Source organism: Zalophus californianus, chromosome 5 (assembly GCF_009762305.2).
Source record: "Zalophus californianus isolate mZalCal1 chromosome 5, mZalCal1.pri.v2, whole genome shotgun sequence".
NCBI lineage: Eukaryota > Metazoa > Chordata > Mammalia > Carnivora > Otariidae > Zalophus > Zalophus californianus.
This window is the reverse complement of record NC_045599.1, coordinates 6,294,604-6,319,160: the sequence shown is the minus strand read 5'-3', so window position 1 is coordinate 6,319,160 and position 24,557 is coordinate 6,294,604. Positions and strand designations below refer to the sequence as shown.

Genomic DNA, 24,557 nt, shown 5'->3' with positions numbered 1-24,557 from the left:
TTTTGTATAAAACTCTCAGCAAGTTAGGAGTAGAGTTGACTCTCAACCCTAGAAAGGGCTAAGATCATATTCAATGTTGAAAGACTGAGAGCTTTCCCCCAAGATGAAGAACAAGGATTTCTGCATCTCACTACTTCTATTCAGTATTGTACTAGACATTCTAGCCAGTGCAACAAGGTGAGAAAAATAATTAAAGGTCTCTAGATTGGAAAGGAAGAAGTAAAATTTTCATTCGTCATAATGACATAATATCTGCGGGGAAAATCTAACAGATTCTCTTCACCCACCCCCCAAAATACTAGAACCAAATGTGTTTAGTGAGGTTACGAGACACAAGATCAACATGCTAAAATAAATTGTATTTCTATATACTAGCCAAGAACAATTGGAAATTGTTTTGTTTTTAAAAAATAAAAGAAACTGAATTCTGTTGTGTTGCTTTGATTTTAGACATGACTGAAAAACAAAAAGTTATGCCATAGTTTTTGAAGAATTAAAATGAGGAAAATGGTGCAGATAAAATCTGCATTTTGCAGGCATTTCAGAGTTACATTATGCCTCCCGGCTGAGTGCTCAAGGTTTTATTTGGTTTTGTTTTGTTTTTTGGAGAAACTGGAAATCAGTGAATCATTTCCCCAGGAGCTAAGCCAGCCCATTCAGGCCAGGTCCTCCACCTAGAACCCTACTTGGGATAGCCTCCAGCTAAGCACGTTACCTGTGAGAAAAAAACTCAAGACTAGTTGTGATATTTCTCTGCTTTCTCTTCTCTTCCTCTTATAAATGCTACATGAGCCTTTATTTGAGAAAATCAGCCAGTTGAATTGGTCTCTGCCATGCTCAAGTTGCAAGGGAATCTCAACAATCCCAAGTCAGCATTGGAGCTATTCTCTGACTCTTCACACAGCCACTTTTTCTGACAGGTTGTAGCAATTCCTTAAACTAGTCTCTGGGTAAAAGGGGAAATGTTCTTTGAAGGTGCTGTGGACAAGTACCAAAAACATGGTTTTTTTTTTTAAGTTTTTATTTAAATTCCAGTCAGTTGACATACAGTGTAACATTAGTTTCAGGTGTACAATATAGTGATGCAACACTTCCGTACGTCACTCAGTGCTCATCACAGTAAGTACACTCCCTCCTTCCCATCACCTATTTCCCCCAACCCCCCATCCCCTCATCCTCCTCCGGTAACCATCAGTGTGTTCTCTATAGTTAAGTGTCTGTTTTTTGGTTTGCCTATCTCTCTCTTTTTTCCCCCTTTGCTTATGTTTTGTTTCTTAAATTCCACATATGAGTGAAATCATATGGTATTTGTCTCTCTGACTGATTTACCAAAAAACATGTTTAAATGAAATGAACTTCTTTTGTTTACTTCTTTTTTTAAAGATTTTATTTATTTATTTGAGGGAGAGAGGGAAAGTGCATACAGTAGGGAAGGGGCAGAGGGAGAGGGAAAGAGAGTCTCAAGCAGACTCAGTGCTGAGTGTGGAGCCCAATGGTGGGGGGGTGCTCAATACCATCACCCCGAGATCAGGACCTGAGCTGAAACCAAGAGTCCAATGCTTAACCAACTGCACCACCCAGATGCCCCTGGTTTAGTTCTTTTTTTCCCCAAGATTTTATTTATTTATTTGACACAGAGAGAGAGAGAGAGCACAAGTAGGCAGAGTGGTAGACAGAGGGAGAGGGAGAAGCAGACTCCCCATGCTGAGCAGAGAGCCCGATGCGGGGATTGATCCCAAGACCCTGGGATCATGACCTGAGCTGAAGGCAGATGCTTAACCGACTGCACCACGCAGATGCCCATGGTTTAGTTCTTAAGGGCTAATCTTCCCCAACCCCTTGGCCTATTGCTCTTTGTTTAAAATCTCATAAAAGTAGGGGGAAAGACCTCAATGTGAGACAGGAATCCATCAAAATCCTAGAGGAGAACACGGGTAGCAATCTCTATGACCTTGGCCGCAGCAACTTCTTGCAAGACACGTCTCTAAAGGCAATGGAAACAAAAGCAAAAATGAACTATCGGTATTTCATCAAGATAAAAGCTTTTGCACACCAAAGGAAACAGTCAACAAAACTAAACAGCAACCCACGGAATGGGAGACAATATTTACAAATGACATTACAGATAAAGGGCTGGTATCTCAAATAAAGAACTTCTCAAACTCAACACCCCAAAAATAAGTAATCAAGAACTTCTCAAACTCAACACCCCAAAAATAAGTAATCAAGTCAAAAAATGGGCAGAAGACATGAACAGACACTTCTCCAAAGAAGACACCCAAACGGCCAATAGACACATGAAAAAATGTGCCACATTACTTGCCATCAGGGAAATACAAATCAAAACCACAATGAGATAACCACCTTACAGCAGTTAGAATGGATAAAGTTAACAAGACAGGAAACAACAAATGTTGGTGAGGATGCAGAGAAAGGGGAACCCTCTTACACTGTTGGTGGGAATGCAAGCTGGTACAGCCACTCCGGAGAACAGGATGGAGTTTCTTAAAGAAGTTAAATATAGAGCTATACTATGAACCAATGGGTATTTACCCCAAAGACACAGATGTAGTGAAAAGAAGGGGCACGTGCACCCCAATGTTCATAGCAGCAATGTCCACAACAGCAAAACTGTGGAAGGAGGTGAGATGTCCTTCAAAAGATGAATGGATAAAGAAGAGGTGGTTCATATATTCAATGGAATATTACTCAGCCATCAGAAAGGATGACTACCTACCATTACGTCAACAGGGATGGAACTGGAGGGGAGTATGCTAAGTGAAATAAGCAGTCAGAGAAAGACAATTATCATATGGTTTCACTCATATGTAGAACATAAGAAATAGTGCAGAAGACCACAGGGGAAGGGAGGGAAAATTGAATAGGAAGAAATTGGAGAGGGAGACGAACCATGAGAGACTCTGGGCTTGGGGAAACAAACTGAGGGTTGCAGAAAGGGAGGCAGGTGGGAGGATGGGGTAACTGGGTGATGGGCATTAAGGATGGAACTTGATGTGATGAGCACTAGGTGTTACAGGCAACTGATGAATCAGTGAACACTACATCTGAAATTAACGATGTACTACTATATGTCGGCTATTTGAATTTAAAGTTAAAAAACCCACTAAAATAAATTTGTGTTGTTTTAGCCACTAAATTTGTGGTGATACACACTTTGGCTTAAAAACACACAGCTGTATACAGTTATAAGAATCACGGGACAATCTTTACATTAAGAAATTAAGAGGGAGAGGGGCGCCTGGGTGGCTCAGTTGGTTAAGCGAGCCTTCAGCTCGGGTCCTGGAGTCCTAGGATCGTGGCAGAGGAGTCCTAGAATTGAGACCCCCATCAGGCTCCCCAGGGAGCGGAGAGTCTGCTTCTCCCTCTGACCTTCCCCTATCTTGTGCTCTCTCTCACTCACTCTCTCTCTCTCTCAAATAAATAAATAAAATATTAAAAAAGAAAAAAAGAAAGAAACTAAGCAGGAGAAAATAAATCTACTAGGATGGTGCAGTAATCCCAGTATCCTCTACTCTAGCACTGGCTACCCACCCGTCTTCAGATCTCCCATTAAAAGTCAAGGCCCCAGGGACGAATCCAAGCTACTTTCATGAATTTAGACCCAGCCATTTAAATGAGGTTTGGGACGATTTAATGACATACAATCTAAGTTTAAAAAGCATGTTTCAAATCTGTATCTACAGCAGGTAGACATACTGGTGCAGGGGGAAATTAACGGAAAAAAAACTGGAGGTTAATTCACCAAATATTGATAGTTATCTCTGAGTTGTGGGTTTTCCGTTGAATATTTTTCTATTTTTTCCCTGGATATGCTGTTTTTTTTTTTCTCTCTCTTTAATGGGTTTTTATAATAGGGAGGGAAGGGAAGATTCCCTGTATGGTATTCAATCAAGAGTGTTTTTTGTCGAGATCCGATATCTCCAGCTGGAACACTTGTTTAAAAGGATGGAAACCTCAGGCAGCAGAATTGCACGGGTGGAGGCCTCTGAGATCACGATTGCCAGAATAATTAATTAATTAATTAATTAATTTTTAAAATGAACGTTATAGATTTTTTTTGAAAAATTGAGAGGGGGTGCATGCAAGGTTTCCCTCTCCTTTATTTAATTTCTAGAAATAATACACACAGTTTAATTTAAAAAACAAAAAAACAAAAAACGCGTGAGATTATAGAAGACCTCCTCTACGTTCACGCCCATTCCCCAAAGTGAAAGGTGGGAATTGCTTGTTGAGAGTTTCCCAAAACCAAGGCATAGGGTGTGCGCTTCGCGAATCCTTCTCTGTCAGCGCGCTGGTGGAGCCCAGTGGCTCTGGTCAAACTAATCTTGCTGGTCGGGATATAGTTCTGCTATAACCTATAGATTCTTCCCAACGCTTTCTTTTCCTGAAGACCCTTGGAAAGTTATTAGCAGTGAAAGAAGACACCCCAAGCCTACTTGCAGTTGGGTAGTGTGCCTGAATGGTCTAAGGCGCTGGATTAAGGCTCTAGTTTCGCCGGGGACATGGGTTCAAATCCCACCGCTGCTAGCCTCTTAGCGCTTTTGTGCGTTATTTTGCTATGGATCACAAATAGCGGAACGAAGCGGGATTGGACACTCTGTTTCCAGCGTCTGGAACTCCGTTTTACCAGAGGGCGGCTGCTGAATGGTTGGGCTCTGTGCCTTCTGTGCGCTCGTGTCTAGAGAGCAAGTGGGTTGGGATTTAGAGGCGTCCGTGGCAGAGGTGGAAAACCGGCGGTGTACGTACCCTTTCCTAAATCCCTGGAAGAGCGCCCACGTTTGTAACCAGGCAGGGGATGGCGGATGTCCTGAACTGAGGCCCGGTTTGTCCCACAGTGTCTCCAAATGTACACCAGTGTTAATTAATTTCAAATAGTACTTGATGGTGGATGGCTCATAGTCTCCAAATGTTAAACCATAGGAAAGAAAAAACGTAGAGCTGTATCTTGTTTCCGCCCGGTTTCGAACCGGGGACCTTTCGCGTGTTAGGCGAACGTGATAACCACTACACTACGGAAACCCGCTAGCAGTAGCTTCCCTGTAATACTCTTAATTGTTAAGAAAGCCTTCCGTTGGTACAGCGGATCCGAAGTTCTAGGGCTGAGAAAAGATGACACCATGTCCTAGATTGGCAGAAAACCGCAAGCGGCTCTGCACCCAGTCTTTCATCGGTGACCCTCGGTTCCGGGGCGACTTCCTCCTCTACCTACTCTTCTTCCCCAGCCCCAGGCCACTCGGAACTCTTGGGTATGCCATCTGCCCGTTCAAGATCCAAACTGTCCCAGAAAAAACGTAGCTAAAAAGTATGTAAAAATGAAAAAAAGTGGGCTCGTCCGGGATTTGAACCCGGGACCTCTCGCACCCAAAGCGAGAATCATACCCCTAGACCAACGAGCCGCCTCACAATACAGCCTTTGGTTCGGTCCGTAATTTAAGGCGATTTGGAGTAGTTTTACCACCACAGGAACTTTTATTTTTGACATATTGGAATTATTCCCTGGACTTCAGTGTCCCGCGCCCAACCTTATCCCTGCTCCGCAGTCTCCGCATCCGCCGTTAACCTCATCCGTAGGCAGCTCGCCCAGCGAAAACGCTCCGTATCCCTTGGTCCCTCTGTGATCTGGGAGAGCCTCACTGCTAGCGCGCCTCGGACAGCAAGCAGGGCCACCCTTCCGCTTTGGGGACTGGGAGTCCCTGCCCAAGAGAGCTCAATTAAGGCCCAAGTCTGGAGGCCCGGGGTCTGGGCGCAGAGTCCAGGAGGAGCCGGAGGGCTCCTGGAAAGAAAAGAGAGCGGGGTTTGGAGGGGTCGCGGGACCGACTGTGTCTTGAGCCGCGACAGGCGAAATGAAACCGGAGTGGTGCCTTCGGGTGGGGCGCCTGGTAAAAGGACGAGGGTTTTTCTTTATTTTTTTAATGAAAATATGAAAAGCAACACATAACTGTTTGCAACGCTATTTGCAAAAGCTTCAGAAAATGTGGGGAAGTGTAAGGCAGAAACGAGATGACTGGCTGCGGTGGCTGGGGGCACAGCTCGGGAGGCTCGCACCAGAGCGCGCGCACACTCGCCGCGCAGGCTGGGTGCCCCCGCTCTCCGCCCTCGAAGCGTTCTCCTGGGATTGCCGGGAGCAACCACGACTCCCGCCGAACCAGGCGGGGCTGTGTGGGCGCTCTCCTCCCTCGTCTTGGGCCTGCTTTCCCCCAAAGGGCTTTAATTGCACTGGGATATTCTGTAGTAAAAACCAAAAACCAAACAAAAAACAGTGATTCTGATTCCCTGCTGTAAAATTCACGAAAATCCACTCAGAGCTGGCCCAAAAACTCCCAGAAAAATTCCCTACACAGTTGACTGTTACAAAACAGAGGGGGAGACGAATGGTGGCTAACCCACTTCAAGGAAAAAAAGTGCTATTTTTTCCACTGCCACTCCACAATCTTGCTCAGCCCTCTGCGTTGACCGCTCCACTCGCTGCTCCTCTCGACCTTTGGAAAACAAGATGCTAACCGGTCTCTTCCTCAACCGGCATTGTCCTCGCCTCCTTTCGCACGCACAAAGTGTTGGATGGACTCTGACCTAGGCCACCGTGTGTCCTCGCGCTCCTGATTACTACCGCCTCCGTGTTGTAAGCATTTGCTTCTCTTCTTTATGGAATTATATAAGAAAAGTGAGAACAGACGTCCACAGTTAGTAACACCTGCCCCTAAAGCTTATAACTGCCACATTTGCTTCCGATTTTTTTAACCATTTCGTTTTTCTGTTAAACAATAAAAGCACACAATTAATATATGCTAACCTTCTGACTTTGATTTATTATTTATGCTGTTCAAGGAAGTCAAGTATACAAAATGAAATTAAATCCCCAGAGAACAATGGGGGCCCTGCCTGATAGGCAGAGGCAGGCTCGCGGGGGGGGGGGGGGGTTGGGGGCACCCTCCAGCCACCGCCTTTGCCGGCACGGCCCGACCCGACCAGGAGGCCTTGACTCAGGCAGAGGCGCGACCCTGCCCCGCCGCGCCATCCCAGCCCCCTGGAGCCCTCTCTCCAGTCAAAGGGGACCTTCAGAAAGGTCCCCGCGCTGACTCCTGGCAGCGCTCTAGCGCCGTTTGGATTTCGAAAACAACCCGGGCTCGGTGCACCAAACTGGAGAAAACCACTCGCGAAACCCTGGGGAGACGCCGGAGAAGAGATGAATGGAGTAGTTGGGGAGAGTGTTGAATGGGGGCCACAGGCCTTCGCACCCGCCCGCTCCCATCCAAACAGCCAAGACCGCATTAAGACCCGAACGGACACGCCCCGGATAGGCCAGGAGCGCACCTGCACCTTCCGGCACCTGCGCGTCCCGGACTCCCAGGATTCATCGACCCCTATGTGCCTGCCCTACTGGAAGACCACCTCACTACAGAACCTAGATTGTGGGGACCAACGACGAGCTAAGCGGGGGCTTAAACCTAGTCCCCCTCCCGACTAAAACAGATTCCCAGGATGCGTTGTGGGGAGGTGGGCGTAGACAGGTGGTCCCCACTAAACGAAGAAGACAGAGGAGATGAGGACTCGGCCCTGGCCTGAGTGGGGTGAGAGGAGGGGAACGTTAAGATCTGCCACAGACTTGCTAAGAGCACGCTAAGAATGCGAGGGACCGCTCTGGAGAAGTTGCGCGGAGCCAGCGGAGCCTGTGATCGCAAGGCCACAGACGCAGAGGGTTTTGCAGTTGGCGGGCATCTAAGGAACCAAGAACAGTCAGTTGCACCTAGGACCTGGCCTTCCAGAAGGGCGGAAATTCGGGTTGGCTCACGCATCTTCCGCTTTTCCACCTTTCAGGAAGGTGTGAAAAAAACTGAGGAAGGCCCCAGCGAGATTTGAACTCGCGACCCCTGGTTTACAAGACCAGTGCTCTAACCCCTGAGCTATGGAGCCAACCATACCTACTCCTTCTGCGCAAGAACAGTTGACACCGCCACCGTCCGCCGCGCAGCCGCAAAGAATCACAGGGAGGAGCTAAGCAATGAGAGGCGGGCCGGAGCCTTTCGGCCGAAGAGGACATAATCTCGCCGCCGCTGTCTCACCAGCGACGTTAGTAAGTGTCAGTGCCGGCAGGCCAGGCCGCAAATCCTGAGAGAAAGCCCCGCAGAGAGACGGCAGACTGTGCGATCCGCCGGGCTGTGAGGGATAGGGCGAGGGCGTGACGCTACGCAGGCAGGGGCGGGGCCTTCGGTGGGCGGAGCTTAGGAGGGCCCGGGTCTTCCGGGGGCTTAGGGGTCAGGGGCAAAGACCCGTTCGTTGGCTAGAGATGTCGAAGGCTTTTTGTGTCTGAGAATGAGGATCCGAGGTCAGGGCTGCGAGGGAGGAGTTAGGGGAAGGGTGTCAATAGACCTGTCCTGAAGGAATCCAGGTACAGGCTGGTAAGGTGGGCTGTCAGTGGGCAGTAAGAGATCTGGGGGGAGGGGCGGAGAGAAGGTGTTGGAGAAATCAGAAGGTCGAGGCGTGAGGAGGTGCTGGGCAGAGAAGGACTGGGTCAGGGCTGGGGGTCCCTAGCCCCTGCTGCACCTTTAGGCAGGTTAGGAAAAGGCAAACCTTGGGGCTCACCTTAACTCTTGTGGAACTGGTTCCCTAAGAGCCCCTAAAAGCCCAGGGGATACGGGGCATGGAGAGGGTGGGAGCCCAGGTGAGGGACAGGAGCCCTACCCTGCAACGATGAGAAACTGGCGGGCTGTCCAAGATATGGAAGTTGCCCAGTGCCCATCATTGACGAATGGATAAAGAAGTGGTATATATACACAATGGAATGCTATTCAGCCATAAAAAAGAATGAACTCTTGCCATTTGCAAGGACCAGATGGAGCTAGAGAGTATAATGCTAAAGGACATAAGTGAGAAAGATAAATACCATATGATTTCACTCATGCGGAATTTAAGAAACAAAACAAATGAGCAAAGGGGAAAAAATGAAAGAGAGAGAGACAAATCAAGAAACAGACTCTGAACTATAGAGAACAAACTGATGGTTATCAGAGGCGAGGGGGTGGGAAGAGGAGTTAAATAGGGGATGGGGATTAAGGAGTATACCTGTCATGATGAGCACAGGGTGATGTACAGAAATGTTGAATTACTATATTGTACACCTGAAACTAATAAAACACTGTATGCTAACTAACTGGACTTAAAATAAAGCCTTAGATAAAACTTAAAAAAAGAAAGTGGTGGACCTTGACCTGGTGACCCAACCTGCCCCATGGTCCCTGCAAGACCAGGTGACTTGGGCTGGTGGGTACCCTCCAGTCTGCATGCTGAGGGGCCATGTGAGGGTCTGTTGTCAGGGAAATGGCTCATGCAACTCAAGGATCTGGGACTCATGGGTGGGATCAGAAGGAACCAAGTTAAGCCAGTCATTGCTTTCAGAGACCCAAACATCTCACAGATCTTAGGATGCCCAAAGTATGGGAGAGAAAAATGCACACAGTCACACATACTCTCACACCAGCATTGTGACATCCAAAGTCACTATACTGTCCTAGTGACCAAAAGAGAACATTTCTTACCCTCAGTGTGTGATTGTTACTATAACTGTTGTGATATTTCTTCAGATACACAGATGTCTATGTAGTTAATCTGCAAACACACATACTCTGGTAGTCACACAATCACATTCACAACATAAAAGCTGAAAATATACACACAGACAGCCACCCCTGCAGTCCCCAGACCTGGCCCTATGGGCACCTCCACCAGACACCCCCCTTCTGTGACCTGTAATATGTGTTGCAGTCCTTCAGCACAGTTGTTACGTGACTTTAACTGTGATACTCAGTCCAAAACCCATACAAGCCCAGATACCATTAGGGCTTGATGATAACATTAGCCAATTTAATTAGCAAGTGAATGTTAAAAATGGGTTTTCCTTGTGGAAATTAGTGGTATTCAAATACATGCATTGGCTACAATGTTCTAAAGCTACTCTCTGTGTGTGAACACCACATAGGATTCACCCTCTGGAATGATACAATGATACTGTATGCTGGACTCCTTTTTTTTAAAGATTTATTTATTTATTGGAGGGAGAGAGAGAACATGAGCTGGTGGCGGGGGGCGGGGGGAGTTGTGCAGATGGAGAGGGAGAGAAAGAATCTTAAACAGGCTCCCTGCCCACCACAGAGCCCCACAAGGGGCTCGATCTCACCACTGGAGATCATGACCTGAGCTGAAATCAAGAGCCAGAGGCTTAACTGACTAAGCCACCTCTGTGGCTGGACTCTTATATGATCCTAGCCCCAGCCCATAAGCCACTGGATTCTGATTACCTGGTGCTATGTCCACTGGGTCTGCCTCTAGAACAGTATCATGCCTGCCCTGTAAGACCCTTGTATGCAAAGTGTGCTTGAAGCATCTCAGGGATAGAGCACAGAAACTCCATGACACTTGCAGACCAGACTATTCAATTGTCACTGCCCCTACATGCCAACATACCTGTCTAAACCTATGCAGGACAGAAGACGTCTGAGACTGGCTTTCATCTAGCCAGGTAGCCAGGTAGTGGGGGAGGAAACCTATGGCCCTGACCTAAATATGGGGTAGCTAATATTTAGCAACAAATAAAAAATAAGGTATTACCAAATTGACCTAGGTCGATTTGCAATACCTAAGCCCTATGCACATGCTGATAAATGCCCTCTCCAAAACCCACACACACCCCTACCCCCCTCAATCTGAGATATAAACACATGTGCACACATTCCTCACACACTTAAACACAATTGCTCATCCAGTCTAGCAGAAACCTTTGCTCCTACTGTGCTCTTGCACTCAGTCTGGGGGAGTCAAGAATGAGCTAAGCCACCCTAGAAATGAGGTCAGTCTATTTCCTTCTCCTCATCTCCTTTCCCTGGGGAGCATTAAGCATGGAACAGCCCAACACCCCCTCCCAGAAACCCACCCAAACAGAAGCTGGGGAACAATTAGCCAAGGGATAACACCCCACCAGGGCAAAGGCTGAGCAGACCTTGGCACCAGGCTGCTGTTGGCGTACACTTGGCAAGTTCCAGAAAGGGTATGTCAGAGGCATCCCATGTGCTGTCCCATGCTGATATTAGTTACATCCATAAAATTGTAAGTGCTGTTTTGTGTTTGAAAATTCCATAACCTTTGGTCTCCTTACTCAAGGGAGACTATGCTTTGGCATTTGGAAGGGGTTTAGGCATCTGTGAGCACACATGGCTCTCACTGTGGCCGAGAAAGTACATATCACTCTGTATCATCAGGTTGAGGGGTACTGGAAAGTAGCCATGCCCTTGGGCTTTCTGCTCATGTACAGGTCAAGAATCTCCTTCCAGTTCTGGTCCAGGCTGTTCTCTGAGCTGGGAGTACAGCGCTCCTTCCTGAGTAGAGACCTCAGGCCAGCTGGATCCAGGTGTCTGAAGGCAGAGCTGACAGCTGACAAGAAGGGAAAGCAGAAGTGATCATGAACCTGGATGTTTGGGCCTGAACCTGCTCCACGCACCGAGGACAGCACTGGGTTTGGTGTTGCTCCACAGAACCAGAGGCCCTGCTAAGCCCAGGCAGTAAACCCCAGGGATGGGAAGTACCTCTGTGGGTAGCTTGGCTGGCGTCCTCACCTACCTGCACTTCCTTACAGCTCAGGCCAGATCCACCTGCCCACAACAGGCAGAGGACTGGCCCCAGGGGTCCAAGGCATCTCCCCCTGCTCAGTTGACCGCAGAACCCTTTTCCACAATCGCCCATTCCGCTGGCTCTAATGTTGTGGCCTGCAGGAGCCCCTCTAAGGCAACCCAGGCCGAGTCGCGGGGGGGGGGGGGGGGGGGAGCAAAGTAATCAGGAGGCTCCGACAGAGGGCACCACTGCTTCCCGCGGGCAGCTCCCGGACAAGGAGGAATGCCCCCTTGACTGACTCACCCTCTCTGAGAGGCCGCGGAGGGCTTTCAAGGCCAGATTCGTAAGTAGGTGCCGGTGGAGCAGACGGAGAAAAGCGGGAACACGCGCTCGTGGAAATTGACGCGGAAGGTGTAGAGGTGGCGCATGTCCTCCACGGCGTAGAAGGACACGGCGCCCACCTCCAGATCCAGGGCCACCCGCACGCGGGACAGGTGGCCACAGCTGAGGGGCGTCCGTTCGGGGCTAGTCACCGCCCAGTACTTGCCGCTGTTGAGCTGCAGCGCCCAGACGCCCTCCTCAGGGGTGAAGGGCGTGAGGCCCTTGCGGCGCACGCTCTCGCGCGCCACGCCAAAGGCCCAGCCGTCCTTGGAGCCCACTTCCACCTCCCAGTGGTGCCGCCCCGAGGAGAAGCCGCTGGACGCCAGGACCCGCGTGTTGGTATCAAAGCGGCGTGGGTTGCAGGGCAAGTCCTGGGCCCGCTGTCCAAGGCGCACGCTCTTCAGATCCAGGGAGAGGATGAGGCGGGGGTTGGCGGTGTCCGGGTCCAGGGTCAGCTCCACTGAAGGCAGACACAGGGACAGACGTCCCATGCAAGCCCCTTGCTCACCTTTCACCGGTTACTTCTCCATCACCATCCCCCCACAAAGTACGTGGGAAAGTCAGATGGAATGTAAGAACCTAATTTGGATCAGATCCACAAATCCAATTTAAAAGACATGGGGGAATTTTGAACACTAGATATGAGAAGGAACCGTTACTTTTTCTAATTGTGACTATGGTTTTGTGGTTATGTGGGGTTTTTTTTAAGTCTATCTTTAGAGATAACATACTAATATTTATGGAAAGGACTTGTGATTTGCTTCCAGTGGGAAAAAGGGGGTAAGGGTGTTCAAGAAAAGTATTAGCTGAAGGTGTGTGATGAGAACATAATATGCCTTATGATCGTCTTTTTACTTTTGTGTATGTTCACAATTTTCATAATAAAAACTTAAAATATGCACACTTGTCCTAAGTACTATCTTCCAGGACTGTTGTGGGCCCCGGGAATCCCACAGTTCAGTATCCCTGTCCTCCTGCAGCTTCCTTTCTCGGGGGAAGGGAGGGAGAAACGAGAAAAGATAAACACGGATGGTAAGAGGAATCAGGAGAGAAGGCTATAATCTCAACCAGACTGGCCAGGGAAGGTGAAAAGGCCTCACTGTGCAATTCAGCAAAGCCATAGAGGAAGTGAGGAAGCCAGATATGCAGCTGTCTGGAGGATGCATATACCAGGCTGAGGCCCAGCTAATGAAGTGCAGATGTCCTGAGGTACATGTGTGCTTGGTGCATCCCAAGAGCGGCAAGGAGGGCTTGTTGTGTCTGCACAGAGTAAGCCAGGGGGAGAGTGTGCAGTGAGGCCAGATCCCTAAGCCTGGAGGACCACAGTGAGGACTATGTGGAGTGAGAGAGGCTGTCCCAGGGTTCTGAGCAGAGGAAGAGCATGATCTGACTCAGCTGGTGTAGATTGTTCCAAGGTAAATTCTGACTTAGCTTTTTCAGTCACCAGCATCAGCAATATGTGCCCTCCCCTCCCCTGCCCTCCTGTGGGGTTGGATCCCATTCACCCCAGAGCTCTGCAGTAATAAGAACTACCTCCCTTTCTCTCTTTAATCTCCTCCTGCTTTCCCTGACCCCTGCACATAACCCCTGTCCCCAGCAGAGGTGTCTGTCTGGGAGTGGGGAGAGGGGAGAGAGACTCGTCCAGGTGAGTGACCCACAATTTATAGGCCTACAGGTCCCACTGAAGCCTGAGGGAGCCAGAACTGGGAGGCAAGGATGAGGAAGCAGACAGCAGAAGGCAGAGGTAGGCAGGATTCTTTACATGGCCAAATAATGGGAACTCACTATCACAACAACCATCATACCTTTCTCCTCTTTCTCGAGCTCTCCCCGAAGATCCTCTGAGGAGGAGAAACAAAGGAGTGTATGTGTAAATAACTCAGAAGATTGTCTATCTGACAATTACAGTGATACCAAAAGATACCACCTCCTCTGACATTTATAGCCCCACTGGCTCACTCACTCCCCAGATACCCCAGAGGCTGAGAGTTGATGTACAGACTCTGGGTCAAGTGTGGGGGGTGGGGAAGGGGCAGTACTCTAGTTCTACTTCTCCAGCTTCCCCCTCTTTTGCCTGAGCTGGTCTGAGCTGAGCTCTTTTTCCTCATCCCTCTTTTTGCTAATACCCCTCTACCCTGACTGTTCCTGGGGGAATCTTTGTGCTGGGGACGTGGTGGTGGAGGGGGGAACTGTTGCTGAATGGATTTGCTACTACCATCTCCCTGCACCAATCTGGCCTTGACACACCCTAGCTCCTACTTTCTCACATAGCTTTTAGAAAGGCACATCCTTGGGACCCCAAACTACCAGAAACACACCATGCCCACCAGCACTGCATGGCCCAACCCCAAGCACAGGCCCCCTACCTTTGAACTTCTTGAGCAGCCCCTTTAAGACAAAGGTCTTGAGAGAAACATTCCAGACTTTATTCTTCATCTCAGAAGAGACTGTGGTTGGCTTGGGGCCAGGCACATTGCTGCATCTGCAAGACAAAGACCCTGAGGAAGGCCCACAAACACTGTCCTATTCCCAGTGGGCTGAGGCATTTAGGATGGCAAGGTCCTCTTGGTGGGGAGAGGTGAAGAAAGGAGAGGCTGATCTTGCACCAGAATATCTACAGCCAGGCAGGTGGACATTTGCCTTAGAAGGTACAGAGGTAAGGCAGTGTGCGAATTGGGAGATGAGAGGTCAGGGGTAAGGGGATGAAGAGAGAGAGCTCAGTGGAAAAGGAGAAGAGCCAGCTTGGAGAGGCCTAAGGAACTCTTAGGTCCACTCACCTGCTTAGGGTGTTTTTGAATTCCTGGAAAGCAAGATGAAAGAAAACCAACTCAGCATCAGGTAACCTCCAGTCATCTTTGACAAAATAAAACTGGCAATAAGGTGTACCACGCCCTACCACCTGCGTGGGCCCAGATGGCAATGGCTTTCTGCTGTGCCTGATTACTGGGTGTCTCATCACCTCCCTTCCCACAGCTTTGCAAATGTTCCCTTTATTACAGAATCACCACTGGAGCCATGTGCGGGGATCCAGAGCTGTCTCTGCTCTCGACACCATCCCAGATAAGTCACAGCCCTGAGGCAATGACTGGTCACTCAGACCAGCCTCTTTTAAATGACTATGCTTGACCCATTTGTGACTTGTGAAGTTTATTTGTGGATTGTGACTATTTCCAAAGGAAACAGAGTAGAAAATGTCAAAATGCATCACATGTACTAAAGATAAGTATTATTTTCCAAGACTTTTGTCACAAGGCTTAGATACACCTTGTATATAGCTCTTTGGAACTCCTTTCTGTCTGCTAGATTGGATACTGCCCAATTCATGAATCCTTGAGTAAAGCCAATAAGATCTTTATTGTGGCTCGAGGTCAAGAAAGTTTTACATCTTTTTATGCCTTTAACCCCAGGAGAATCCGTGCAGTTTTCTCCATTCGCCTCCTGCTCAAGTATGCAATTCTAACTAAACTCACAGAATCTGACTCTGTTCTCACTTGCCATTTGTAATGCCTTAGGATAAATGATTCATACCTCTGGCCAATCCAGACTCACCTGGAGAAAGTCAAGGTCAGGCTTTCGAGTTGTCTCCTGGATCTGCCTGCTAAGCTTGGAGAGCTGGGTGATCTCACCCCCAAGCTGAGCTATGTTCTCATTCTGCTTCTGTGTCACCTCCCGGGACAGCTCCTCCAGACGGCCCAAGAGCCGGCCCTCCTGCTCCACCAGGAAGGCCCGCAGTGCCTGGAACTCTGCACCCACCTTCTCTCGCTCAGCTGCCATCTGCTTCTGTCTCAGGAGAGGAGAATTTGGAGAGGCAATGGGACATCAAGATGTAGCATTTGGGTAGTAGCCTCTGAGCCATCCCATGGGACAGAATTCCATCTACCTCACTGTTTAGGGGTCAGAGGCTCACCTACACATACCCACCACATACATCCTTTAGTTTAAATATCCCAACTCTGAGCACACAGCAGCTTCAACACATGCTGTCAAGTCCCCTGTCACAAATGTGCTCTCCCACCAACCTAGGGCAACTTCAAACTTGCCCCAGAACCACCCTGGGCTATAGCTGCCTCATTTGCAAAGTAGGAAGAATAAATTAGTGCCTCCCAGAGCCACTGTAAGGATTAAACTGAGGTCACATCCTCCCCACCCCAAACACATTTATTTCGAGTTAAAAACAAGACAACAGACCCAAAATGGAGTCACCCATGCTAAGTCTCACCTCAGGAAACAGAGACTTAATTACAGTTTCAGTTTTCCCAGAAATAGAATTTTAAACCAATCAGGAATCACCTGAGCAGTACTAGTTAAGTAACTGCCTGATAAACCCCTACACTCCCCAAGAGGGAAAGTAACTTTGTAATAACTAATCTGCTTTTTGGCCTAGTATAAATTCCTGGTTCCTGCTCCCTTCTGCTTATGAAATCTTTTGCCTTGTATAGCTTTTCAGAGGTTTTTCTTTTTGGTCAGAGAGAGAGAGAGGGCATGCACAAGCAGGGGGAGCGGCAGGCAAAGAAGCAGGCTGCCCAACATGGGCTCAATCCCAGGACCCTGGGATCATGACCTGAGCTGAAGGCAGGCACTTAGCCGACTGAGCCACCCAGGCATCCCTTCAGAGTTGTTTTCTACCTGCTAGATGGGATGCTGCCCAATTCATGAATCCCTGAATAAAGCCAGTAATATCTGCAAATTTTACTCAGCTAAATGTTCTCCTTCAACATTTGTCATCCCTCCAGTTTTCACTCTTCACTTTACTTCTTTTTAAAGAATGCACACACAGGGCCAGGATGGTGGGTGGTCCTCTGTTGTCACTCAAAGAGGGCCCACCTGGAGGGTGCCCCGCTCACCAGGAGCTCCTTGCTCTCCTTCTCTTCAGTGGAACGAAACACCTCATAGTCCTCCAGATCCTTCTTCAGGACCTTCAGCCTGGACTCCAGGAGCTCCTGCAGGAGGGTGAGAAGGAAGACATTATGGGAAGAGGACTCTGGAAACCCCAACTTGTGCCTTCCTGGAGCCATCCAGGACAAAGAGAAGACCCTCTTCATTGATGAGGAGGAGGCAGGGTTGAAGCCATATCTGGACATGGGGATGGCTACAACCTGCACAGACGCACATAGCAGAGTAGGGGAACTGACCCGTGACTCCTAAGGCCCCAAGGTCTCATTTCCCCAAGACCATCTGTACACAATCCAAGCTGAAATGCAGGCCATGTAGGAGCCCAACCTAACCTACCTTGTCTTCCCCTCTGCTTTTCTCCTCACCATCCGAAAGCCGCCTGGGTGGGAGGGCTGGAGTGGTATAAGGAGTAAAGAAAGACGGGGGACTGTGTGCCTGAAGCCTCTGAGGACACCCCAGAAAGGAGGCAGGGAAGAGACTGCCCCAGATCCATATCTTTGACACAGCCCAAGACAGCTTTTGGTGCTCTGCTCAACCCAGGAGTCACCCACTGCCTTACCCCAACCTCTTGGGAAGGTCGTCCCACTGGGCTCCAGGACGCAAGGACGTAGCAGAGCGCCACGCCCGGGGAAAGTGCTGAGAGTGCGGGCAGAGGAAGTGTGGGTGCGACGGAGACACTGCTAGAAGCCAGGGACAGACAGAAAATCGCCAAGTCCGTGGAGGTATCGCGAAGTCGGTCCAGTAGGGAGCCCAGAGGGCAACTCGAGGTGGGTGGGAGGGTGTTATTAGTGGTGTGGCAGTGACACAGCGAGAGCCGCACTCAGTCCCAGAGCCAGTGCTGGGTAGCATGGCAAAGGAAAAAAGAGGCAGGGTCTCACCTGGGCCTCCTGCCTGCCTGCCAGCCGCCTGCACTGCGTGCGCGGGAAGACAGAACCCGAGCTGGGTCCTGGGGTTCTGCACTGGGGTGGCGGGGGGAGCTCACCTTAGCTTCCTGCACAGCCTCGTCAAGCGGCAACACTGCGTGCGCGCGATGTTCGCGGGCGCGGTCGCACACCACGCAAATGGCGCGTCCGTCGTCTTGGCAGTAGAGCTTGAGCGGTTCGCCATGCTGGACGCACCCAGCCAGCGCCACCTCCATGGGCTGGCGCTCCCCTGGCGCGGCCGCAGGTAGACCGAAGCGCCGCAGCAGCGTGGCCACCGAGGCCAGCTGCCGGTTGGGCCGCAACTGGCCGGGACGCACGGGCTCTCGGCACTGTGGGCAGGGCAGCGGGCCGGGCAGCGCGCGGCACGGCGCTGGGCCTCCCACGCCGGGGCGCTCCCAGCAGCGCGCGATACAGGAGCGGCAGAAACTGTGACCGCACTCGACGGACACTGGCTCGCGGAAGAGCTCCAGGCATATAGAGCATGTGGTCTCGCCCTGCAGCTCTGCGGCCAGTGCCAGCGCCTCGGCCCCGGCGCGGGGGTCTGCCCGCGGCCCCACCGCCGCCATGCGCTCCCTCAGCGCACCTAAGTCGGGCGGTGCTGGGGAAGTCGAGGGGCTCGACAGTGCGGCTCGGAGCGGTGAGGCCGGATTCGGCCTCCGAGGACCCACGGGGAGAGGAAGGGCGGGGCTGAAGCCGGGCTGGCAGAGACTGGAGCTGAGAGCTTGCCGGGCCGGGAAACGAGAAGGGAGTGAGCGCGTTGTGGGCGGGCCAGACCTCACTACTCGATCGGATCCAAGTGGGGGCCAGCGCCATGCGCCCCCGGCTCTGGGCCGCTCAAACACTGGTTTGGTCTGCGGCCTCCTTGGTCCCCTGGCACCCCCTCTCCGTCACGCCCCCCCCCCCACCTCGCCCAGCCCCTCCGCAAGCTTCTCTAGGCCACCCCCAGCCTGACCCAGTCAGCCGTGGGAAACGGGCCTGGATAAGTGGGCGCACACACCCAGCTGGGTGCCACTCCACTCCTTGGCCGGGCCAAGGGCCTAGCGCCGAGGCCACAGTGTCAGGTTCCCGGAGTGCAGGTTGGTCCTGGCCCGGTGCTGAGCTAAATTTAGTGTCTGTAACATGGCTCTTGCCCCCACCCCCAAGCGTGGCTTGTATCCACTTCGGCGGCTACTTTTCCCACGGTTGTTCTGCCCCTTGTTTATTCTTTCTTTAATTTTTGGCTTTGAACAAATAATACATTTACAATACATTTTCCCACTTTAATCTCCACCAAAATAACCCAACCCTCTAATGTCCCCCCAGAACTTCCAGGAATATTTGCTTCCACCGCCATGCCTCATTCCCAAAGGGCACTCAGGACACCATCCTCCTCAGAAACCACTCTTATCAAGGTCACCAGTGACCTCAGCGATTCTAACCCAAAGGCAAAGTCTCCTTCTCAGGCTTCACCTCACTTGCCCTTTCCTCTGATGCTTCCTCCTTGCTGGTACTCTTGCCCAGCGCGTTCCAGGATGCTGTAGTCCCTGGCTCTCCTACTTTTTTCTTGGCCTCCCTTGTGCTTTCCTCCTCCTCTTCCTGCACTTGCTCAGTTCTTGGACCTCTGTCTATACTCACTCCTGATCTTTTCCACTTTCTTGGCTTGAAAGACCCTCTTGTTGCTGGTGCCACAGTACACATCCCCACCCAGTATCCCCAGCTATGCCTGGCTCCCACATCCAACTCCCAGTAGCATGTTCTACGGGATCTCACACACTCACCATATCCACAACTGTACTTCTAATCTGCCCCTCCACCTGTTCCTTCCAGAGCCTTCCCCACCCCACCCCATTTAACAGCAACCCCATCCCTCCAGGTGCTCCGGCCAAACTGGGGAGTCCTCTGTGACTCCCAAGAGGAAAGCATTTCACACACTCCACCATCAGTCCCCTGTGTGTCTTCACTCTCTCACGCCCTCCACTGCACCACCTCCAGTGATCTCAGGATCACAACAGTTCTCTCCCCTTCTGTCACACTGCCCTACCCTGGCTTCTCCACCCAGGTGTGAGAACAGTCCTGTTGACATGTTGAATCAGATCAATTTTAAGTTCTCCTCTGCTCAAACCCTCCATTGGCTCCCGCTGCTCAAAGTAAAAGTTGAAGTCTTTATAATCCTCCGAAGGCCCTACCTACCTATCCTTTGACCTCATCCCCTGCGCCCAGCCTCTCTACCCGCATCTCCTATCCCTCTTCCCTGTTGACTCCTGTCTTGCCACAGGGACCTCCATATTCCTGCAACATGCCAGCAAGAGCCTTTTTCAGGGCCTTTGAACCGGCTTTTACCTTTACTTGGACCTCTCTTTTCCCATACTTGCATGGCTTACTTCCCACCTCCTTCAAGTCTTGTTCCAAATGTCACCGTCTCAGTGAAACTTGCCAGGACAGCACAGTTTAAAATCACCTCTTACCACACTCTGTCCTTCAAGCTGTCTCTATTTTCTCTCTAACACTTTACCTCCTCTGGAATTTGAGCTGTTAGAGGAGATGACTGTGTCAGTTTTGTTCGTGGCGGGACCCCCAGATTTCTAGAGCAGTTCTTGTTGCACAGGAAGCGATGGGAAACTTTTCTTGGATTGAACTGATTTAAACGTGGTTCAAAATTCGGATATGCAGAGTGGTTCGCACCGAAAAATGTGCCTCTCGTCTACGCTCTAATCTCCTCCCCATCCCAAGCGATCAACTTAGCAATTCAGAATTATTTTATACAAATATTATACAGTTAGCTACACTCCCCTTTTTCTTGTTTAACAAACGTAGCAGCCTGCGCACAGTCTTCCTTACTTTCCTTTTTCGGCTCACAGTTCATTTGGGGGCATCGTGCCTGATGATTTCTCCTACGTTTTCCACTGCTGCCTTCAGGGGTTTATTCCGGCCCTGTTCTCCCCGCCAGTGTCCCTCAGTGGAGATCCGCTCGCCTGGGAGTCAGTAGAGGACTCAACCACTAGTGGCTCTGGCACTGCCGGACCGGCTTTACCAGCATCTGGCTGTTTGCACCTCACTCCACCCCCCCTTACTAATAAGTAGCCAAGAGAATGTTCAGAGAAGACCTTGGCTGGAGCGGGGATGTAGCTCAGTGGTAGAGCGCATGCTTTGCATGTATGAGGCCCCGGGTTCGATCCCCGGCATCTCCAAGGCGCGCTTGCTTCTTTCTTTTTTTCCTTACTAAGTTTTCCAAACGCGCAGAGCCCTGGGGGAAAATCCCGTATTTTGGAGTTGCCCAGATCGGAAAGGGCAGTGGCGGGACTCACCCACTCCAATGCCTAGACCGTACCTCTAAACTCCTGATTAAAATATCACAAGGTGAGCGTGCCAGTGGCATTAGGATGCTCATGTTTTCCCTCCTTTGAGCCCTGCACTTTTCGGGAATGGAAAAAGGTTAGGTAGCTGGCAAAGCAGAGCAAGCAGAAAACAGACCTAGGTGGGAGGGGCGGTCAGGCATGATCTGCGGAGTTTGAGTTTCTGGGTCTGCCAGGCGGCTGGATGTTGCAAAGAAACCCATTTCTGAATTTGGAGCGGCATATAGTCTGAATGCTACCTTGAAGTAAGAAATGTTGAAACTTCCTCAGCGGGCGCCCGGCTAGCTCAGTCGGTAGAGCATGAGACTCTTAATCTCAGGGTCGTGGGTTCGAGCCCCACGTTGGGCGTAGGGTTCGCTTTTTTTTTTTTTTTTTTTTGTTCTTCGTCCTCAATTAAGGACAATTGGTTCATTCTATGACTCCCTCTGGGACAAAAATTCTACTTTGGAAATTTCTTGTGTGTGGTATTCAGGTGGGCTTTTTTGTGGCTATGCCTTTGTTCGTTGATTAATTTATGATTTACTGCTAACGAAATGAATCATATAAATATATGTAAATTATTAGTTTTTAAAAAATTTTGTTAAAATATGCATAATAAAATTTACTGTTTCAATAATTTTTACATGTACAGTTCTGTAGCTTTTCACACATTCACACAGTTGTGCAACCATCACCACCATGCATTTCCACAACTTTTTCATCTTCCCCAACTGCAAATCCACCCAGGAAATACTAACTCCCCATTCTGTCCTTCCTCCAGCCCCTGGCAAACCACCATTCTACTATCTCTATGACTACTCTCCATTATATATATATAGACACGCTACATTTTTTTTAACCCTTCATCTGTCTATAAACACTTGGTTGGGTTCCTTCCACCTTTTTGGCTTTTGTGAATAATGCGGCTATTAGCATGGGTGTGCAAATATCTGTTCGAGTTCCTGTTTTCACCTCTGTTGAGGCTATACCTAGAAGTGGAATTGCAGAACATATGGTATTTCTTTTTTTTCTTATGTTTCTTTCTAATTTTAATTCCAGTGTAACATATGGTATTTCTATGTTTAATTTTTTGAAGAATCACCATAGCATTTTCCAGAGTTCCACAAAATGAGTTTTTAAAACATCTTTTGAGTAGGTTATATACCGTACTGTTCAAAAATTGAATCATACATAAAAATATCCAGTGAAAACCGTCATCTTCCCTCCTTAGGTAACAACTTTTGTACCTGTGTATATATTCTTGCAGTTATATATCTTTTGATGCAAATATATTTCTATTTTCCTCTATTTTATACAAAAAGATAATTACAATTCTTATATTTGAAGATCTTTCCATCTCAAGATGCAGGAAATTTTCTAAATCTTTTTCTTTTTTTGCAGCTGCATAATATTCACCTGTAGATGAATCATGGTTTATTTAACAGATCACCTACTGATGGACCTTTCTATTGTTTCCAGTCTCTTGTTATTATAATCAATTCTGCAGTTAATAAGTATGTAGTGTTGTTACTTTGCACTCATATCTGTGGGGCAAATTTCTAGAAGTGAGATTGCTGCGTCAAAGTTTATATGTGATTGAAACTTTATGGAAATAGACAAATCACTCCCTGGACTGTAGATCTTACAGGCTGATTGATATTCCTTCCTACCACCATGGATCAGATTGCCTTTTTCTCCACTGCTTTGGTGGCAATGGGCTGCTTTAACAAACCTGACATGATTCCACCCCCCCCCCCCTTAAAATTCCCTAACTGCCTGTCCTACAAGATAAGATGATATCCATTGCAGGGCCTACAACGCACTGCCTGACAGGAAGAGGGACCTTCCTTCTACCCTTCACAGGAACATGAGCAAAAGATTCTGAAGATCACAGTGTCACTCTTATTTATGGCTTCTAATCCAATTCTATAGGACAACATTATTTTTTCTTTTTCAGGCTTATTTCTGTGAAGGCTATCATGTTTTCTTCATTTGCAAAGCCATGACATCATTGGAAAGGCCTACTCAGTTATTTCTTATTCTGTGAATTTTTTCCCTTTGACAGAAAGAATCCAACCAAATACAAGAAATTAAATTTGTATGTGATTTTCTACTTGGTCTCGATGTCATATGGGGCATATTTAAATTATTAGATCATGCATGTGGCTTGTGGTTTATGATAATTATATATAATTTACATATAAATTATTAACCATCCACTTGAATATTTTCATTTAAAACCTCATTTGAAACAGAAAATTATCTCCAGGTTTAAGATATTTTTGGCTATTTTCTAACTAGTCTAAAAATACTCCTATATCAGCTCTTTCTTTAATGATCAGTGGTTTCCCTTTGTTAGAGTTGGCAAAGTCATTCTCCTAGGGTCTGTGTAGCATCAGGAGAAATGGTTCAACCATCATCATATGCTACCCTGTTATTTCATTGCTGTTCATATTATATCACATTTGTTTAAGGGCACAAAGTCCCCTAAATAAAAGGCCAGTCTCAGTCACATGCTGATGTCCTGGGGAATATAAATTTGGGGCAAATAGGAAGACAAAATGTTGACCAGAGCAACCTAATTTGGGAGGACTGCATGCTAAAGGAAGAGTGGCCAAATAGATGACCCAGAATGACCTGCTTTTCCATTCTGTGTCAGGACCAACTGGATTAAAATCACTGGATATTTTGGGAAACTCTCTCTGTTGTCATTTGAGATGTTTAATGTCTAAGGACTAGGGAAGGTTTTTTAACATGGAAAAGAATACAAACTTGTGTGATTAATATTCAATTTATCTAGTTGTAAATATTAAAGCCTAGTTTTTCTCAAGGTTTGAAATTCAACTTACAGATATTGTTGTTTTTCTTATCAAACTAGCAATTTCTGGAACAGGAACAATCACTAGTTCCTTTAACTAGTTCCTTCACTAGTTCCTCCATGAATTATGGTTATCAAAAGGCATCATTCTGAACATCTGAGCCACTGGTGATATTTTCTCTTAGACATTCCAGATGACAATTATGGACTTATCTCTCTGAACCCTCACTGAGTGTGGAGGAGAGGGGGGTACTGATTAGGTCACAGCTGGAGTACAGAGCCGGTACCTGAAACTCGGTTGCTGCTGTGGTCTCCCTGCTTTAACCACCAACTCATAGCAGTTAGAAACACCAGGTGTATTGTCTGTTTGCAATCTTCTGAATGAGCCTATGTGTTCATTCAGCTGTCCTTAAAAACTCCACCTTGAGGTCCTACTGTAGTTCTCATTAGCCCGGGAGTCCTCTAAGACTACAGATCTGGTGCCCTCCATACATTTTTCTATCCACTTTTAAACAAGAACAGCAACTGGTGTAGATGGAGTCATCAGAATGCAAAGCCAAGGAGATATGGCTGTGGCTCCTTATCCTCCAAGTTCCCAGTCTTCCTTTCCTC

General features: G+C 48.6%; 1 protein-coding gene and 5 non-coding genes across 6 annotated transcripts; 2 read left to right on the top strand and 4 right to left on the bottom strand.

Annotated features, from left to right (window-relative positions):
• Positions 1-4,967: 4,967 nt before the first annotated feature.
• Positions 4,968-5,040, bottom strand: TRNAV-AAC. Its single transcript has one exon. It is a non-coding gene; the product is annotated as a tRNA-Val (tRNA).
• A 305-nt stretch (positions 5,041-5,345) lies between these two features.
• Positions 5,346-5,417, bottom strand: TRNAP-UGG. Its single transcript has one exon. It is a non-coding gene; the product is annotated as a tRNA-Pro (tRNA).
• A 2,442-nt stretch (positions 5,418-7,859) lies between these two features.
• On the bottom strand, positions 7,860-7,932 carry TRNAT-UGU. Its single transcript has one exon. It is a non-coding gene; the product is annotated as a tRNA-Thr (tRNA).
• Positions 7,933-10,158: 2,226 nt separating this feature from the next.
• On the bottom strand, positions 10,159-18,397 carry TRIM7 (tripartite motif containing 7). Its single transcript, XM_035727702.1, has 8 exons — positions 17,876-18,397; positions 16,845-16,940; positions 15,550-15,780; positions 14,778-14,800; positions 14,367-14,482; positions 13,806-13,841; positions 11,923-12,460; positions 10,159-11,442 (listed from the first exon to the last, which is right to left on the bottom strand). Exons 1-7 carry the CDS (start codon positions 18,380-18,382, stop codon positions 11,949-11,951), a joined length of 1,521 nt encoding a protein of 506 aa, XP_035583595.1. The 5' UTR covers positions 18,383-18,397; the 3' UTR covers positions 10,159-11,442; positions 11,923-11,948.
• A 2,514-nt stretch (positions 18,398-20,911) lies between these two features.
• TRNAA-UGC lies at positions 20,912-20,983 on the top strand. The gene has a single exon. It is a non-coding gene; the product is annotated as a tRNA-Ala (tRNA).
• A 440-nt stretch (positions 20,984-21,423) lies between these two features.
• TRNAK-CUU lies at positions 21,424-21,496 on the top strand. Its single transcript has one exon. It is a non-coding gene; the product is annotated as a tRNA-Lys (tRNA).
• Positions 21,497-24,557: the final 3,061 nt, after the last annotated feature.

Bases quoted from the DNA above. Each gene is read 5' to 3' on its own strand.
- TRIM7 (XM_035727702.1), bottom strand. From the start codon at position 18,382: ATGGCGGCGGTGGGGCCGCGGGCAGACCCCCGCGCCGGGGCCGAGGCG. The intron at 14,483-14,777 runs GTGAGTGGACCT...TTTGTCTTGCAG, and splicing joins TTCAAAAACACCCTAAGCAG to ATGCAGCAATGTGCCTGGCC. The intron at 13,842-14,366 runs GTAGGGGGCCTG...TCTCCTCCTCAG, and splicing joins GCTGCTCAAGAAGTTCAAAG to AGGATCTTCGGGGAGAGCTC.